This window comes from Argopecten irradians, chromosome 1 (genome assembly GCF_041381155.1).
Source record: "Argopecten irradians isolate NY chromosome 1, Ai_NY, whole genome shotgun sequence".
Classification (NCBI taxonomy): domain Eukaryota; kingdom Metazoa; phylum Mollusca; class Bivalvia; order Pectinida; family Pectinidae; genus Argopecten; species Argopecten irradians.
In genome coordinates this window covers 37,779,344-37,800,177 of record NC_091134.1, presented here as the reverse complement: position 1 = coordinate 37,800,177, position 20,834 = coordinate 37,779,344, and the positions used below count along the sequence as shown (strand labels likewise).

The 20,834-nt window shown below is 33.6% G+C and overlaps 1 protein-coding gene across 6 annotated transcripts in view; it reads left to right on the top strand.

Moving 5' to 3' along the window:
• LOC138326698 (adhesion G-protein coupled receptor G2-like) overlaps positions 1–20,834 on the top strand; it is a 56,466-nt gene that overhangs the window by 30,223 nt on the left and 5,409 nt on the right. For 2 of the 6 annotated variants that reach the window (XM_069272706.1, XM_069272715.1), the window contains exons 9-26: positions 1,740–1,923; positions 3,343–3,449; positions 3,897–3,967; positions 4,337–4,488; positions 4,969–5,101; positions 6,278–6,492; positions 7,050–7,281; positions 7,943–8,111; positions 9,361–9,507; positions 10,068–10,226; positions 10,534–10,683; positions 14,540–14,667; positions 14,985–15,108; positions 15,622–15,766; positions 16,169–16,244; positions 16,704–17,104; positions 18,097–18,123; positions 19,722–19,829. In XM_069272706.1, coding sequence (XP_069128807.1) covers positions 1,740–1,923; positions 3,343–3,449; positions 3,897–3,967; positions 4,337–4,488; positions 4,969–5,101; positions 6,278–6,492; positions 7,050–7,281; positions 7,943–8,111; positions 9,361–9,507; positions 10,068–10,226; positions 10,534–10,683; positions 14,540–14,667; positions 14,985–15,108; positions 15,622–15,766; positions 16,169–16,244; positions 16,704–17,104; positions 18,097–18,123; positions 19,722–19,829 — 2,728 coding nt within the window. Of the gene's footprint in view, positions 1–1,739; positions 1,924–3,342; positions 3,450–3,896; positions 3,968–4,336; positions 4,489–4,968; positions 5,102–6,277; positions 6,493–7,049; positions 7,282–7,942; positions 8,112–9,360; positions 9,508–10,067; positions 10,227–10,533; positions 10,684–14,539; positions 14,668–14,984; positions 15,109–15,621; positions 15,767–16,168; positions 16,245–16,703; positions 17,105–18,096; positions 18,124–19,721; positions 19,830–20,689; positions 20,716–20,834 lie in introns of all 6 variants that reach the window. The other 4 variants (XM_069272729.1, XM_069272736.1, XM_069272720.1 and 1 more) reach the window with 4 other exon arrangements.

The window sequence follows — 20,834 nt, the reverse complement described above, 5'->3', positions numbered from 1 at the left end:
CAGCTTCTCCATTCATGCTGTTTACTGTTAAACTGCTGCTGCTAAATTATTACTGATATTTTTATCATATATAGGTCACCCATCATATACCAACATACCAACAATAATGACCAACTATCACGCGCATGCTCAATTGCTACTAAATCAAGTAATCGTATTATTAATTCATCATATCTAAATTTATCCTTTGTTTATCTGTCAACATTTCAAAATGAAAACATCCTTTGTGTAACTGTCAACGTTTCTAAAGCAAATAAATACTTTATGTTATGAAAATATGGAATCATGTCACGTGAATTCGAAAACTAATTATAGAAAACCACGCTCTAGAAACAGTATATTTAGATAAAATTAGAAATACGGTTTATCATGAGATGTCGTGGTAACATATTTCGTACCTTCTCTAGTGTTGACTGGATACTTTTGAGCAGATGATACATATTGCAAAAATTACAAGCAAATTTTTTATCTTTTTTTTATCTAAGAATATAAAATAAGTAAAAACAATTTTAGTCAAATATAGGCCTACTGTAATTGGTTTCCGGCTTCTGTCTCTGCCAAGTCGTTGATATCATCTCAAGTCTGCAACGTCTAGATCGTGTGTTTAAACCCCAAGTGTTGGACAGTTCCCAGGAACTGAACACAGGTCGGTGTTTTTTTTCCCGGATACTTTGGCTTTCATCCACCTCATTAATATGTCCCTTCTTACACTTAAAACCGATTATATATGGAGTAAAAACATTGCATTTATACCATACGTAGAATTTGTTGGATATGAATTTGGTACTGCAAGTGTATTGATTTTCAATTTATTGCGACATTGACCTAGAAAAATCGAATGAGACGTTTATACCTACAGTACTAAGAATGATCATATGGCAATGAACAAGAAAACAATAAACTAATCAATATAAAATAAACAAAAACAAAATAAATAAATAAAATAAAAAATGAAAAAAAATGCAGGATTTACCAAAGACACCTTGCATAAAAATGACATCAAATCAATATAGCTGTATGCTCACAGCTGCATGTACACTGTATGATGAACCAAAATCCAACCTCAACTTTGACGTAAACCATGATGCGACATTATTTTTGACGTCATAGTGAAAGAGTGACACAGATTGGGATAATATAGGTGTAACACCATGATAAAAACTTTGAGCTCATTCCGAAAACGCATTTCGACCTCAATTTGGAAGTAGAAATCTAAGTGTAACACAACCTCAGCCGACTGACACCACAATCCAACTTTGTGTTGTCGAATTGGACTTGGTCGATCATTGATGTCCAGGTAACTCATTAAATCATCCAGCTGGTGTTCGGAGGTCCCGGGTTATGGCCTCTACATGTTCTTCCATCCATTTACATTGGTGCAATATAGACGTCATATGAAAGCAGTGACAATGATGTGATAACTAATGTATACTTACCTTCGAAATTATATACCCTCGTAGCTACATGTGTGTAACATGAAAAAGCCAAAAGACACAATAAAAAAAAACAAAAAAAAATAAACAAACAAACAAATCTAGTCCGTTTGGCCAAGGGGGCATATAGAAAAATCGACATGCGTCAAAAACGTTTGAATATCGTGCTAGTCATTTTTTTTTCTTTCTCGAGAAGTGGCTTTTGAGTTAATAATGCCTTTCGCTGCGTCCTAATAGATGCTGCGTGTAATTCTGAACGACTGTTTAGTTGAGTCTGTGCTTTATTTCAACATGTTTCTGTTTCAGCCCGTGTGTTACAACAAGGTGTCGTTCTTATCGTCAGGGTTGGAGCTTAACAAAGGCTGTGAATCATATCTTAATTGTGTTCAGAAAGCTCGAGACGTCAATTCACAATGCTACGGAACCGCCAACGCCGTTCAGTGTACCTATTGTTGTATCGGAGACAATTGCAACGACGAGAATATTGGAGGTAAGAAGTCACGTGATCGAATCTTAGACGTCAACCGGAAGCAATTTAGCCAAATATTCATAGAACTCGTATAGTATTTTTATTATTTTCACCATGTACATCCGTCATCGGAAGTTAAGTGTTTTTAAAACAAATATGCCCTCATAATGAAGCGATGATTGAAATAACTGTGGCGGACATTTATTCAGATTACACGGTCGAAAGCTATATTTTCCATTTAAAATCACGCTTAAAGCATTATATGTCAATTAAATATATTTTATTATTATCCTGATATTTTCGTTGTTGCCTAGAACATTTCGAAAAATTGATGGAATATGAAATATATGGTAACGAGGAAGATATACCATTTCTAGCCATAGATTTGTTGCCCTGTCTTTGCTATCTATATTTGTGACTAATTTAAAAAAAAAAAGTTTTCCTGCGCATTTGCGTTCAATTTTTGTTGTTATAAATTTATTGTTCAGTTTATAAATCAAACTAATGAGCTTAAATTTTAAAATTTGTTCAAATCAAATGAAGGTTGGGATTAAATTCTAAGGAAAAGAGACATTGAAATCTGATGAGGTGAAAGTTAAACTCCGAGGGGAGGTAATTAAAATTATAGCGAGAATGGTTGCTCAAAATTGTTAAAATCCGTGGAATGAAGGCAGTTAATGTCTGAGGAGAAGAGGGTTATTGAATCCAAGGGTAGCTAAAATCCTAAAGTGACGTTACCGACATTGGAACGCAACCCAAAATGGAACAGTTTTAAAATATGTGATACAGAATTTTCAGTTTACAATCTAAACTAACAATAACTGCCCGAACAGAAATAAAGGTAACTGTGACAATTATCATAAGTCAGTCTATCATTGTATTTAAACATGAAAATAATTAGAATAAATTGTGGAAAATATGCGGGAAACGACGTCGTGTGACAGCCCTATAAATACCATATATTTAAAACAAGAAAAGTGATTGCTGAATATTTTGTCTAGACAATTATTTCAAACCATATTTTGGAACTGTTTCATTATTGGTACTCGAACATGCTGAAACACGGTGCTGGACCGGGCATTCTTCAAAGTTCTCTATTTATAAATATATGCAATGCTGACATGTAAAAAAATCATGAAATTAAAACTAAGGGCATTTATTTGTGGAATATTAAAACAAATCAGGATTCAAGCACACATACGAATAAGATTTTTTATTACAGTTATTTCCAAAAAGTGTTCCAATTAGAGTAGTTGGATGGATGAAAGTAATTAAAATTTTCGAGAGAAGAGTGCTTTAAATTAGAAAAAAGCAAGTTAGTTTTACAAATTACTATAGTTCGTATTTATTAATTTCAGCATTTTTGAATATGTATTCATGTAAGGTACTTTGTCAATGATGGAGAGTTTCCTGATTTCTGAAGCATTCCTTTTTTGACAGGGCGGACAAGGATAATAAATTTTGACCTGACAGCATATCTTATCGCTGAAGTCCCCGATAACTTATTAGTTCCAGGATCTCTTCTGTACACATCTACTCAAACCGGGGTAAGGCGGTGCGACACCACGTATATCATTAATTAAATTATTTTAATTGTATATCAATTTACATTTCCCGTAATATTAATGGTAATCATAAATTTCATCATTATCAATTATCATCTTAAATTAATTTGTCAAATGATTTCATAATATGTAATTGCTCGAAATTTATTTTGGAAAATTTGAGTACTAAAAAGGTCTTTTATCCACACAAAATGAAAAAAACCCCAATGTGTCTTTCTTGGCTGTTATAGACTTAATACGAGTTTATTTTTCATTTATTGATCTACTCTATATTTGAAAATGTTCTCTTTAGCCAAAGAATCTCTCAATTTGGATACTGGTGATTTGAAGATGGTATCCGTTCAATATTACAAAAAATCCTTATACCTATTACTAACTAGAACTCTCAAGGCGGCTAGAAGCTAACATCATTTTTGTCTCCCTTTCCAGATCTTAGCTATTTTCACCGATCAGACATTAGGGACATACCACGTGACGGTGGACGTCATTGCACGCTTGGGGTTAGTACAACATACTTCTTCTAATTAAAATGAAGATGTTTTAATGGATGGTCAAGATTAAGAAATATTTACATAATTTTTATGCCTCCATTGTCAAATTATTTATGAGTGAACAAAAGACAAGCAAACATATATATTTGATTTTTCGTAGTTTTTCTTGGGCTGTAAGTGTTATGAGCTTTGTGTTTTCATTTATCCAACAACTTGCGGTAATGTAATGATCAGAACTAATTTTTGTATTTGTTATACATTTTGGGTTTGATATAATTTTAAATCCCAGTAGATTCATAATTATATAAGATGACGAGTATCCATCACTGTTTGCAAACAATTTATTATATTCTGTTCTACGGTCTTTATTTTTAACAGACCTCGAGAATTGATCACTTCTGCGACCATAGAATGCACCACTGTACAAGAAACGCAAGAATTTGACATATACAGTTATATTTATAATGAGCTGCAGAAAACAAATCAATTGTATGACCAAATAGTCCAAAGCTGGGAACTCGAAAATCCAGGTAAGTACATTATATTAGAAAATCGAAATAACACCAATTAAACCGACGAAACAGTGATTTAGAATTGCTATAGTTTTGTGATACGGGTCTTCAAAACCATTTTTGAATGACAAATATCTTTCCTGTTATTTCATATTAAAGTCATAACTTAAGCGCATCTAAATTTATGAATCAAAACATTTCGAGATAAAGTATTGTGTATGCTATCGGTATATTAAAGGTTTGCAAAAAGTGTTCGTTAGTTTCATTTTGAGTGTTACGATTATGAAATTCGATTGGAATATTTTGTTTTCAAACATAAAATTATCAAAGTACTATAGGGAAGATTGTGCTCCGATGTATTTATGGAATCAATATCATTTGAGTTATTTGATAAAGAAGATAACACTTTCGAAACAATATTTCTTTTAAATATTCCAAAACGTATTGTTGTACTGCTTAAAAAACCCAATAACTAATTATTTGGTTTTGTTTTTGTAGTTCTCTGCCCTGCGGAGAGTGTTGCCAGTCCTAAAGGGACATTTTCATGGCCAGTCGCAGAAATAGGAACTACGGAGCGTGCTATATGTCCAAGTTATTCGGGAAGCACTGTAAAATATGCCACCAGAGAATGGTAAAGAATCATTGCTATATTGCTGTTGTAGGTTCAAACAACACGTAAACTTATAACACTAGAAATATACATATGAATATATGGATATATACACTTGAAATATATTTCATCTATTCTAGAGTCTACATATCTGATTTAGAAGTCTTTGTTTCGAGTAAATTTCCGTAAAGTCATGCCTGAAGGAAAGCTAGAAGGGTTAAAAGAATCCACTGAATCGACTCAAACTTAAAATTTATTGAATTCCTCATTCCCGATGTTGTAGTCAAGCACATATCACAAAAACCATCTATCAACACAATGCAATAGTATTTGTCATTGCTTTCAAATATTACACGAAGCCAATATAAATATTTTGGGTGAAGTTCCCCTGTCCATTTTGTGGTGTATAAGTAATTATTATAATTTGTGGCGAAATAAATATTTATCAAGTAGGCAGGTGTAAAAACTGATGTTATTTTAACATTGTCATAACACTATTAAAGCGTATGTAATATAACATAAAATGACGATTTTAGACGAATATTACATTTACAAGTGTCCGTTTCCTGACAATAAAATTGCTCATGCAGATAAAAAAACAGTTGACATTTTTCATGTTATAGTTCCTGAAGTTAACGAATTCGTCACCGTGTAATTTATATATCAATTAACTGCAGGAAATAATTAAAGCAAATGCTTAATTGATATTTAGCATGTATTAAAAACTAATTTAATTAAACACCAACACTTATTTTGTTGAGCCTGATATTATAATATATGAGTTAAGATAACCCATCTGTTGTTTACAATATCACTCCGTCGACAAAGAATATAATCAAAATGTATTTCTTCGAAAATGATTGACACTACGTATACTCGGTCCAACACTACCGATTGACACTACTTTATCCAATTTACATCTATAAATAAATCAATAAATGAATAAAGCATTCGCGATCAGTACTTCGTTCAAAACGGCAAAAACTTATTTCAGGACGGAATTAAATATCTGTATCTTATTATTTATTTAAAAAGTTTTTCAAGGGTATCAAATAGAATTAAGGATTGATTTATTGTTAAAATTTCTAAAAAAAAAATTAATTTGTAGACAATGTGCCACCTTTAATAATAACCTTTAGTTGTGTATGCAGATTCAATTACGAGTATTACATTGCATTGTTTTATTCATTTTTTAAGCCTGATGGGAACCAATAATGCCGCTGCGTGGTCCGCCATGAACGTCGGAGATTGCCTCGACTATACGCCACCAGCTACAACTTCGACGTTAACGAGGACGACGACAACAACAACAACGACGACAACGACGACGCCCGCGACGACAACGACGACATCTCCTGCCGTCAATATTACTGCCAGCCTAATCACACTATCACGGGAACCTGCGACTGACGGTAGGTGTGATAATGAACATATAGATTATCTTATAAACATGAACAGATTTGAGAACATTCAGGCGACTGACTCCAGCATTAATAGAAACAATAGTTCCGAAAAATGTAATCAGGTATCACGTGGTACGTAAATTAGTCCCATGGTTTTAACACATTGACAAAAATAAAATTTGCTTCCATATAAGGAAGATAGCATTCGTTATGATGCATACAGAGATTATTGGGCGTCGCCGTCAATATGCAAAAATATCATACAAAGTATCAGATGGTGATGGCTGTAAAATATATTACTTTCGAAACAAAATCAATATTTTATAACCCATTGATAGTTTAGTACATTTGAAATAACAAAGTGGTCGATCACCATTTGACAAAACATAATCGAGACAATTGTTTTTTTCAAACAATACAGTAAAGGATTTTATTTTCGCGTATTTTTGTATTTCGTCTTCGTTAATTTTGACTTTGGTAAAAATTGTATAAAATGTGTATCTTGCGAAAATATAGTAATTTACAATAACTGGTTTGTGACAACAACTACTTTACTTTGATCTTAGTAAACGCTGATGACCAGGCCGCGGAATTAGCGCAATTATCAGCCGCCTCGGAAACGTACAGCAGCACTGATGTCAAGTTGACAGTTGATAAGCTAGAGGAACTAACTAGTCTTTACAGTACCAACTACTCTCCATCGCGAGAGACGGACATAGCAAAGACCATGAGCAACTTCCTGGACACACCACAAACCCAGCTAACAATAGCTGAGACTGATTCCAACAGCCCGACAAGGTAATGGGGGCACTGAACTTACGGCGTGTGATTGACTATGTATGAGTTATACACGTAAATCGCTGGATGAAATGATACTGACGATAGAAATAAATTCCACTCGTGAAGTTTAGGAAATTGATATCTTTGAGGAATTAGGTATGTTACATATATAAAAAAAAAGCAATCCAATATGCAATCTCTGTATCCATGTGTTTATGTTATTTTAGGAGATTACTCGACAAAAATGCATAAGTATCACTGAAACCTTAGCTAAATGATGGTGGTTTTAACACCAAGGATGAATAAATATTACAATACCATAAATTGCACGTAGGTGAAGCCCCTAATACACAATGCAGTATACTTGCACACTTAAGTTGTTAGGTCTGTGTCTGCATTAAAAAATCATAATTTAACATTAATGTGCTCATCATATGAATTAGAGCTATAGCAAATGAACTATATTCTTATTCCACATTTACTTTTATAATAGTTACTGTGTCTTTTTGCGCTATAGGTTTTACCAATTTTGCATTTTTTGACTGATTCGTGGCTATCTCGTCACGATAACTATAAAATATATAATCATGCTGATGGAATGGAATTCATTAAGTATCATCTTTTATTGTTTTCCACCACGTGCGCGATCCATCATCTTTCATTGTTTTGTCGTTATTAGGTTCCTGCAAACCGTAGAAACACTGATAGATAAATCAGAGACCACCAGCTTTAGCGCTGTCAACCCTAACTTGGCGCTGTTCTCAAGAAAAGGAGTAACATCTTCCAACTTCAACGGCTTTACTATTCGGGCGAACAGTGAACCTGGCGAAAAGTTTTCCTCTGATTCGGTAAGCAACTACTAGTGTTCTTCAGTTTCATAAGCATCTAACAAAGTCCCTGAAACCAATAAGTGTTGTATAACAGTCCTTTTTACTGGAAAATGACGCTATTTTAATAAAAATAAAAAAGTGGAAAGTCCACTTACTGAATACTTCGAATGGTTTTCTTCATTTTCTTCTAATTCATGGCATCTTTTTTGTGGTAATGTCTTTCGAAACAACGATGATATTAATCGCACAAAAATATCGCTGAGTGAAAACGTAGTATTTCCTACTAGGGGAAACATCTTTAAATGCATAATTAAAAATGAGCAATTACTAAAATTAAAGACGGTATTTCAATGATATGGTGGGTGTATTATTCCGAGTAACCGAACATGTCTGTCAACAGGTGTATTTAAAGTAAAATGGGACAATAATCACAATAGCCTTTGGATACTGTAAAGTAGCTTTTATTCGTAGGAAATTTGAATACTGGCAGTCAAGTTAATTTACGCGAACTTACATATCCACATCCACAATAGAAACATTGACAACATTGACATTGCTAACCTGTATTCAAGTTACAAATTGACTGTGCGAAAACGTCTACCCGCGAGTAACTTCAAGTGAAAATCGCGAATTTGTCTGCCCGCTTAATAAACCAGTTATACAGTATGCTATTCAATCTGTAAAGGAAATAATTGAGAAAGCAAATCCTTTGGATATAACACTTTAAACTTTGAATTTTTTATATCTAATTACTTTGCATCCAGCATATTTTCTTCGCTTATTTTTCATATCAAGTTTAATTATATCAGTTATTCTAATTTTTATGTTGATATGTTATGATCTTATATTGCTATGTGGTGTTTTATTTGATTAAAAGTAAATCGATAGATGATTATAAATGTGCTTCGAATCAAATCATCAAAAACTAGTTACCACCATTGACCTTGTCTTAATCAGTATGTTCTATTCGGCATCATGATTGCAAATCTAAACAAAAGCTCGTTGATAAGATGACTCCGTATATTGTGACGCACTAGAGGTTCTCCGGATCTCTAGATAATTTACACAGCAGTATTGTATATCATAGATTATGCTTTGTTCGGGAAGATGTTGTGCGGATATATCAAATTCCATAATAGGATTAGTTTTGTATTTTACGTAGGTTCAGTATGTTTAGGTCGTATAACAGATTAAAGGGAGTTGGTTTAGGATGAAACTGTTTGGTTATTTTGGATAACAGATTGCTTGTTTGTTATGTTTGTTTTAGGTAGAAGTATTGGAGGGAGCATATAACAACAGTGATCAATCATATATGATTCTACCGGCAAATCTACCGGAATCATTACCTTCAAGTCAACGCTCGGCTATATCCAAAGTCACCTTTGCAGCGTTTGCAGATGATAAACTGTTTAATGTAGGTATCCAATAATCGATTATTACACTGAAGCTGTACATTTAACATTGTTTTATCATTATGACCAGTAGTGGGTTTTATAAACGCGAAGGACACGAACATCATAGGATCAAAACGGACATACTCAGCTCAGTTATGAACTACTTGTACTATTTGGTTCATCAGTGGTGCAGATGTATACATTTGCAAACATTTGGCAAGGTAAAACAATTGCATCGAATACACACAAACAAACTGAGAATATTGCGCGAATATTTGGACATGCACGCTTACAATACCTGCTATGTTAGAACGAATAAACGTACCCGGCCTACTATACCTTTCTAAAGACGACACCATTTTATGTCTAAAGTCTTCTTTTGAGATACAATATTGCAGCTAGTGTTATGTAAGTCGGCGGCTATGCTCTTGAGTACTTTTGCTATCCCCACCAGACAAACAACTTACAAGAACGTTGGACGTAAATCAATTTAAAACCAAATAATACCCAATATACCATACGTATTAATCCTAACTAAACTATAGTATACAATTTTCTTATTATAAGACTCTGTTGACAGGCAATAACAGGCGCCCTACCACCAGTTTCCAATGAGGTTGGGGACACTTCCGGGGTAACTCGGGGCCCAAACAGTGTCATTATGGCAGCCTCCATACCTAACGTTGATATCAGTGGTCTACAGACGCCTGTCCTTCAACGCTTCGTCCACACTGAAAAAGTACGCAAGATTTTGAATTTTATCTCTTTTCATTGAAACTTTATTATAATTTTAATCATTTCATATTGACAGTCAACATTCTATAACGACCACATCAGAGGGGCCAAAGGAAATTAGCATTGCATTCAAATGTTTTATACAAACGTATGTTAAATTTGCCATTTATGATACCTGGAAAACGATTTTATTTAGTAGATGTTTTTGACACTAGTGGTCGCTAAGAATTGCGTTACTGTAATTAGTTAATGCTACTCTACCTCCAATATGTACTTTTCATTTAATGATTATTTTTCTATTTATCCTACAGAATTCTAAGAATCCTGACTGTGTTTTCTGGGAAGAAAGTTTGCAGACCCAATCAAAATGGTCAAACCAAGGATGCTATGTTTACGAAACTGAGGCTAATTCTCATACTGTTTGTGCGTGTGATCACCTCACAAATTTCGCCCTGTTAATGGTAAGCTAATTAGTGGCCTAATTACTGATCAATGTCATTTTCGTAATATATAAATATATATAAATTCGTTAATAGCGTGACACAGAAGACACACCAAAATACTAAGTCATAGAAGCATAGCTTTAAATCAATGTTAGATTGCCAAAAATCAGAATATCACATGCAAGAACGCAAATATAAATTGGAAGACATTGAATAATTTTAATAGAAAATGCGGTTTTTGCGTCGGCAAAACTTCAATGCTAGCATTACATTAGCGACATTATACAGTTGTTGACTGGAATTGAAGGCAACAGATGATTTGTTGGACCCGAAGACAAACTGTTTCCAAAGACCTAAGGTCGAGGGCAACAGGTTTATTTGAGGGTCCAACAAAACATCTGTTGCCCAAAAAACCCAGTCGATAACGGTTTTGTTAAACCCATTGACTCAAAACAATGCATTGACGTCACGAATTGTAGGTGTGACGTCACTCCGGTCCAACACGTTAACAATCGATTTGAACATTTATTTGGACTGCTCGACGGAACAGTTCATTTTTTGGTGTTTTTTCAATAGAGCTTATATAGAAACTATGTTATAGGGGTATAGAATTAATGTTATCTATCCTAATGGAGAAATACTTGCTGCCACCATGACATGGCCATTCATTATAGGGGTATAGAATTAATGTTATCTATCCTAATGGAGAAATACTTGCTGCCTCCATGACATGGCCATTCATTAATTGGGACAATACCAGTCATTCTCTTAATTAAACGACACTCTTTTTCCCAACGCCTCTCTTTATTCTACCTCCCTTTGGGTTTGGAGTTGAGCGTTTGTCCCGTTATGGAAGGTTTTGGATTTGTCTGAATACCGTGGTACACCATGCATGATCTTTAAAAATGGTAGTTTCTTCTACTGCTTAACGTTCAGCACCAAGGCAGTGAGGTAATTGAATTGCTCAAAATGTCAATAATATGTGACCGGATGGACTGAACTGATTTGTGCCATTGATAGTATGCTCAAATGAGATTGCAATATTACATGGAAAGCTAACACGCCAAGCAATTAGTCTTGAACAATGCTGGCCCACATTAAGTGGTCGTTATGCACAATGAAGCAACCAACCTATATAATAACGTTTATATATAATACATTGTATAGAACTATAATGTGATATCGATTGATGTATATATAGGATCTTACATGAGTGTTCATTTCATATAAGATCTTATGAAACCAGTATAAGAGGTTTAAATTTTTGCGAGCCTTGGCAAGCAAAAATTAAAAATTCGAGACGAGTTTCATAAAACCTCATATGAAATGAACATATATTCTGACGTCACGTCATTTTCTTGACATCACTCAATTGTTTCTGTCTTGACGTCCCAATGAATAACAAATGAAAATAGCTCCAGGTCATATTACACTAGTGACGTTTACAAAAATAGTACACGAGCGAAGTCACTGGATATCTGATTATGTCATATTTTTTATTTTTTTTTTAACCATGTTCGAATGGATTTGCTTGATCATGGATCTCCGGTTTCTCCCTAGCTCGTAAACCTAAACGTCCTAAAATGACCCTTGTGTTAGTAGAACAAAACAGAATGTATCTATCTATTTCTGTGATGGCACTAATGTTTTGTGCATGTAGGCGATCACTTTTATGGGAAATTTTATGGGAATGATATTTACGTATATATATATAATTGGTTATTGAACGTCGTCAGATTAAAACAGTTGATATCATATCAACGTTTCTATGGTTACAAGAAGTTTTAAAGCATTTCATTAAGGAGTTCCATCATAAAACTTTAATTTCCTTCCTAGCTGTTGACTGACTTTAGGGCCTTTTCGTTAGGCTGATTGTTATATATATTAATTTCATTAAGGCATATGTATCAGTTTTCCAAGAAATATTTTTGTATTTTGTTCTTGTTTTTTCTTAAAATCTAATTTGTATCAGAAAATAAGTAATTTCCGATCTTGGCAGGAATAAGTTATCTTCGATTTGTCATATCCTCTGCCTGTCAACCTCTTCAAACAAATCACGATTAGAGTGAATTAATTGTAATCAACAATGTTCATCTATCTGGTCAGATCGGTCAAGGTCGTTACCTGGCGTATGGTAATGGGGTACTCCTATATCGTGATAATGCATGCTCTTTAAATTGTAGTATTTGTTGAGATATTCAATTATGCATCATAATATTGTTTCCGTATTTGTATCGCCTTAATGAAGTAAGTGAAGTTTTAACAGACACCTTATATTGTTATTTGTTTATTGAGATAGCGCTATTGCCTCATTGTATTGTCGAGGGATGGATTAGTTCATTACAAGACAATACTAGGAGACAATAGTGTTCTCTCAGCCAGGCCATAGTGGGTTTTGTACATTATCCCACATGTGTATGGCCCCTTTTCATTTCATCGTAAGTGAAACACTTAAGTTGTATGGTCTATTTCGCTCTTTTTGTCATAGTGAAAATTTTCTAAGTGTTATACATATTTTTCTCTGTCTGTCTGAGTTTTAAACTTTATTTTTTTTTTGAATTTTACCACTTTTTATAAAGTTGCAGCACTGGAAGTATTTTTAAAAGTAAAAAAGCGCACATATGTTAGTTTACGTTTGCCTTCTGGCTAATATGCGCAAATCATGCTGGTATATGTCCACAGATTGGGTATTTGAAACATTCAATTTACACATTGCCATAAAATATTGTGTGTATCAAATATTGTTATGTGCGAGCATTTTATTCTTTGTAGATTGAGTCTGCTGAGGAAGACCACATGTTTTGTTTATTAAAAGTTGTTGAAATTTTCTCTTAGTTTCACAACTCTCGTGTTTCTTCGATAATGTCGCGACGATGTTCGGAAGAGTTCGGAATGATTCGGCATCTTTCTAGCCTATTTCGAGCCTATTTTTTCACGTGTACACGTTAAAAAGATTTTTTACTTTTAAAAAGGGCAACATTTGTTGTTTTCTCCGAACACCACAGCCTGTCCGCCATCTTGACGACTTGGTCGAAGCACAGATTTATATTTACGTCATGTAATAGTGACGTCAAAATTCATTCACGTTTAATTTCACGCCACTTCAATAGTGCCCGCTTCTCTGGGCTCTATTGCAAATAGTACCCATATTTGCATGTTATAATCTACATGGGGCCATTTTACTGACAAGGTCAAAGAGGACTCGGTGTTTATGCCTATAAAGTCGAATCTGGTCAAACCAGCTCTCCTACTAGCTAAAAACACTAGTAAACATAATAACATGTTTTTTTTTGGTGACATAATTATGTACTGAATCCTGTGGACTTGCAACAACAAAAGTGTACATTTTTTTGCATATTTTGCCAAAATTTACAAAAAAAAAAAAAAAAAAAAAAAAAATTTACGAGTCCGCTAAGCAAGAACAACTACTGCTTTTATAGATTATGGTGTATCTCGGTCAGGGAACAGAACCTTCCTTAAAGGGTCGAGAGCTATTTATGTTTCTTTTCTTTTAAATGAATCTTATGTTATGCAATTTATACGATTCCCTGATTTGTTTATTTTGCTAATATCGTAAAGAACAGATGAAGTTAAATATTTGGTACTTGATTGAAACACATTCTGCAAGTTTCTATGCAACTGTTCCGCTGAAATATTAATTTCAGTATACTGTATATTACAAAACAACTATTGCGTTTTATATGATGTGTATACAGTACTGTATTCGGTTTTGTATTTGGGATCAATGACAATATGTTGTGTATTTAAGGATACCTATTACTAAACATTATATGTTTTAGTATACCAATTACAATTGTCCGGAACATTTAATGCATAATAAGTTTTATGTTCATATAAAAATTGTTCTGTTTAGGATATTTATAGTACTGGAGGGGCTCTGAGCGACGAGAATAAGTTGGCGATGTCTTTGATCTCCTATATCGGCTGCGGCATATCATTGTTTGGCCTTCTACTGACGATGATCACATATTGTGCATTTAGGTAAGGATTGTTATGAGAAATAATTAAAATGAGTTTGTTCAGTAGTCATTCATGTGGAAAGAAATATGGCATTTTTTATGCAATTACGGAATCCTCTGAATAAATCGATGGACTATTTGTTTTATTCCTAAGATCAACGAAGTCTAATATTGCATCCCCATCAATATTGGCGTATATACTCAAATATCAAACTGCCATTTCTTTTGTTCTTTTATTCATATGTATTAGCAATTATTTCATTTCTTTTATTTCCAAATTAAATAACGGTTAACATACATGTAACATTCGTATGAAGAGATGACTTCAATATTTTACAGGAAGCTACGATCCAGTAACCCATCAAAAATTCTTATTAACCTCTGTATAGCCCTGATTGCGGTTAATGTCATTTTTATTGTCGGCCAACAACCATATAGTCTCGATACTTCGATTGGCTGTAAGGTAAGATGTCCTAAAAACTTAAAGGTTTTAATCAAAAGCGTTTTCCGTAAAATCACTTTTTGTTACTGTATTATTTTCATAATTAGACAATTTCGCAATCTCCTATTTAATGCTTATTCGCGGGAGAATGTGTTCGAGCATTTCTAATAGTAATAACCAACACATTTAATTTATTTGTCATAATTTCCATTGAAGACTGTGTTCTTGGTCAATATGTAACGTTACGGTAATATGTTTTCTTACATTTCTGATAGGAGTTTTACTATTAGCGTAATCGGGGTGAACTGTAATTGACTATTTGGTGTAATGCTATACTAGTTAACTTTTCTTGCTATTTTGACACCCAAAATGATCATGTTTGCTATGGTAATATGTTAGTTGATGGTTGCTATGGTAACATGCTAATTGATGGTTGCTATGGTAATATGCTAATGGATGGTTGCTATGGTAACATGCTACTTATTGTTTGCTATGGTAATATGCTAATTTTTTATCGGGTATGATGTTGACTAGGTGGTAGCGGTATTATTGCACTACTTCCTACTGTCCGCCATGACATGGATGGCTGTTGAGGCTTTCTATATGTATCTGGCACTGGTCAAGATATTCAACACCTACATCAGACGGTTTCTCCTCAAGTGTTGTCTTGTAGGCTGGGGTAAGTTCTATGATCTTGTATTCTCCTAACTACTAAAAGCGGTGAAATTCAGGTCGGAGTGTTTTACCGGGAACTCCGTCTTCATCCAACTCCTAAACCTGACATATCCTCAATTGTCCTCAATACAGTAAATAAAAAAATAAACTCGTCTTAGCGGCATTTTTCATCAAGATAAATTTATTTTTACGTTTTAAGAAAATTAAGAATTGATATATATTTTTATGTGGATTTAAAGGGAATCTGCAATCATGTATAATTTACATACGAGGTCAATTATTTTATTGAATATTATGTATTGCTCTTTTGCAAATGTAATGTATATTGTTGATATTTATTTACTTTACTGATGAAACAATATCTTCATCTGGAATGATAAACAATCATTATTACCATGATTACCAGGTATACCGTTAGTTGTTGTTGCGGTGACCTTGGGCATAAACAAGACTGATAACTATGGGAGACAACCAGGTGACATGTAAGATTTTATTTTGATTTCATTGACGTACTTCTTTATGTTAAGGGAGACTACTCTGGTGTTCTTAAGAATTGATAACTGAACGTCTGCGACATAACACTTCGTTATGGAAAGGGAGGCTACTCTGGCGTTCTTACGTCATGATAACATAAAGAAGGTTTATGAGTTACTGCGATATATTTGTTCCCATTTGGAGAGATAGAGAGTCGGTTTATTTTTTTTTCTAGTCAGCGGTCTGCCCACATAACAGTGATCAGAACGATATAACGCCTTCATTTTAATTTAAATTCTCACCAAACATCACCCATAATAAGTTAGTAAATCTATATATCTGGTGCACAAGCATTGCTATATTATGTAATCTGTCTGATAATTGTTGCATTTTAGGTATATAGTACCGGTAGTGAGCTACATCATGCTGTTTCCATGCTATTAAACATTTATTTCACTTGTTGTTAGATGCTGGCTGGATACCGTTCCGTTCTACGGCGCTTTTCTGGCTCCGGTAATGCTGGTACTCATACTTAATACCATCGCCTTTGTCATGGTCACTCGACAACTGTTCGGAATGGCGTCTAAAAACATTACGAAATCAGACAAATCCAGCACCGTGTCCAGACTGCGAGGGGCTGTTGGAGTTGTCATTCTTCTTGGCCTCACGTGGATTTTCGCAATATTCGCCGTCCGAGGCACTGGTGGAATCATTGTGCAATACCTCTTCACCATATTTAACTCACTCCAAGGACTTTTTATTTTTATATTCTACTGTTTCCTCCACAAAGAGGCGAGGAAGCACTGGGCGAGAACACTGCCTTGTTGCGATGCGACAGACGAGAAAGGAAGCACACAGACTAGCAAAGGTTTGTATAATTAATTCATCAGGGTTTTATCAGATATCTCCAGTAATGCTAAAAAAGGAACGTATGTTCTCTAAATTATAAATAGTGCTATAATATATTGCATCAGAGGTTATTTCAAGTAATTCTGAATAAGATTTTTATACAAAAACATATATCGGAATTAATTAAAAATTAGAGATTAAGTTATTTAGTATTCATCATTTTAAATACTAGGTGGATTAGTATTGATATGATATCATGATAATTTATCGTCAATGTGCGTCATACGATAATGTAACTTTGCCTGTGAACACGATAAAAATACTAAAGTTGGATACATTATGTAAAATTTGAGAATGAAGATGACCGACTATGATTTTCTAAGGCAGCGTTCATGCTATTTTTGTACAGTTTTGTAAAATATTGGCATGCTGGTAAGATATAAGTTAAATATGTTATTTGACTATCATTTCAGCTTAGTTACCTCCATTTTACCCCTCAAAACTTGAAAAGGTCTCCGACCGTTTCTGATTTTTATATAACATGAGCAGAAAATCTCAATGTATTTATTGGTTAACAAAATTATAACTTATTTGTCAATGGCGTCAGAGCATCAGTCTTCCTTTCCTTACATTTATTGAGCCGATTTTTCAAAACAGCCTCCTTTCGAACAGTTTGCATGTCTTTAAAGTTTGTTCAACTTTCGTTAATTTGTCAAAGTTTAACTTGAATTTGTTCGCAAACGTTACGTTCTAGTGTTGCAAAGTATTTCTATTTAGGATTAAAAACAAATCATGCAAAGTGTCACGCATACGATTTTAAACGTATTATTAAACATTTCTTTTTTAAATCTGAAAGACAAAACATCATGGAATATCTTGTACAAGAACCTGGCAATTTTAAGTAATAAATCGGTCCAAACATTCTTACCCCGGCTATAACCGAACCTAGGATACTAAGTATAATAATTAATCAGAATGAACCACATCTTAATATCGAACTTGTGTTTTCAGGGGAGAAAGCCAAAAAGTACACTGCAGGTATATTCACTGATATGTGTGGCATGTTCTGTCTGTCTTGATGATACTCATTTCACATTTATTTCAGATCTTTTTGCATATAAAATACTTTCTAATAATCCATTTCACTCTTTTTTTCTACTAACATTCTTATTGGCCACCGTTAATACTGTAGGATTCTAAGTCATCACTTTCTCTATGAGTTTTAAGGAGTTGAGGTCACATCTCATAACAACTAATACTAAATAAATATGATTTTCTGAAATGACCACCGTTACTAATTTAGAGTTATACATAGTCACATTCTCTATCGATATAAAGAGGTTAAGGACACAAATCATAACAGCATAACTCAAGGATATATAGGTAACTCAACATACGTATTTGTCTAATTAATCGCTGAAATGTACGCACGAAATGTGATGTCTTAAGTGTTGTTTGGTGTGTGGCTAATACATCAAAACTAACTTATTTCTCCCGTTTTAAGTAATTTTTATTTACTAAGCGGCAAGAGGACACCAGGCTTTTGTGTGGAGTGTGTGTTTATGCATTAATATATGTGATAGTAATTGCTTATCAATGTATTAGTAATTTAAACTTTAGATTTCATTGTGATATTTCATGTGAAAAAAACCTTTTCTTTGAAGAAATTAGAAATGCATGTTAATGAATTACATTTTAGCTAAAAAAAGATATTGAAAAACAACCGAATGTTTATCAAAATCAATTTTTAAAAAGTTTTTGCTAAATAAAGTTTATAAATATTTCGAAAGCAAAAGCATGGATCTGCTAGAATCGATAATTTCATACTACATTCAGGTTCACCACATTAAAAGCAAGATAAACAGTACTACTTTAACAAAATTCTACTGTGCATCCTAAAGACGCATATAAACATAGAGGATCCCCCAAGAGTGGTGATATAATATGGAATTTGTTAAATGAGATTATTAATTTGATACACCAGGCCTCGATTTCTCGAAACAACCTAAGTCAATTTTTTTAACATACATTATATAAGGAGAAAAAAGTTTTGACTTAAGTGTGCACTTTTCTTTTCGAGAAATTGAAGCGAGGAGCATCAACAATTTCAAAGAACGTTGCTACTGCGAGAGTCGGATTCCATTCACCACCTTTCTCATATTTATGAAAGACAGGCGCCATTTGTGTTGAGACAGAAGTGAAATCAGTGTTACATGTTTTTCACATGTACATGTATCCTAGAATATTGAGGACGTTACCTTATAACAAACTAGAATATGCCAGTTACGTCATATATATAAGCTGCTAATAGAAGCATTTCGACTATCATTGGCGGCTTTGATGTGTGTATTGGAATCTCCAATAAGTGTAGATTGTTTTTCAGAGAAAATTGCTCCTTAATGATATTTCTTGGTCATTTTATGGTATAGGATCATACGTTTATTTAAACCCGACAAAACAGACAATATAATACATCGTAACTTCCTGAGGTGAGACAAACCTTGAACCATTTGTCTTATATCTTCGTTTAAATTGAATTTGAAATAAATACTCTGTGTTGACTACACAAAACGGAGATTTCACTATGCAATTGCTTTTTTTGCGTTCTTTCCTATATCTAAACTTTTGTTTTTCAGGGTACAATTCCAGCAGTTCCCCGTCTTCTAGAAATGGTTCTGCCTCTTCTGGTGACTATTCCTCTGATTATAGCAGAAGTACGAGCCAAAGTGACATCGTCCCACGATGTAGGTATCCCACCTTAAAGTTATATGTGCCGTATTTTTCATACTCACGAATCAAGATAAGCTTTTAATGTTATTAATCACCAAAAGTTATTAATATTTTGAAAATTATAATGCTTTCAATGCATTGGTTTTAATTTTACAAATACAAATAATAGCAGAAAACGATTTTAGCAGTACTGCAAAAATCATTATATGTAAATCTGTAGTGAAGCGAAATGAGTACGTACAGTCACACCATGAAGCAAAATTGTAGTCTACAATTTCCTTTCACATTTTTTTCAGTGTTATTAGTAAAGTGATTTCTGCAGGAAAGTTTCCATCTAAACATACAAAAGGCTTATTTGACAACAATTTACAGTACATAATTACTGTGTTGTAACTAACGTTTATAAGGCATCTGAAGCTATTTGAATGATTTTCACGGCTTAATTCATCAAACCTTATGGTTTCAATAAGTTAATGAAGAAAAAATAACATACTAAAATTGTCGCTCAGTTACGGCACATATGACTTTTACAAAATAAACACCAACAAAATTGCTAACACGACATACCATAAATACAAAATCATGGAAAATTATAATTTATGATATCTGATATATCATAAATCCAATGGTGATCCTTCCAACAAAGGCCATAAATGTGTATCTTAAAACCGTAACCTGAGGACATCATTTTCTTTATTTTGTGTAACTCTCGCTTGGAGAGAGTATTAAAGCGACGAAATGTAGTCACAATCATTTTGTAATTAACGTCAATTGAAAATATTGTATTTGATATTAGACACTGCCTTTTCATTCAATTACTATAAAGGCACAGTAATATACACAAAATAATTTAAAGACAACTTTTCTCCACCAGGTTGATTTAAGAAAATATCGTCAAGTGTAAGTTTTCAAAAACCTTCACCGTGTAATATTATACTTTAATGGAATGGGATATGTATAGTTTACTAACGTTAACTTGTATACTTCAGTTACATATGAATTATTCTAATCAAGGTGTT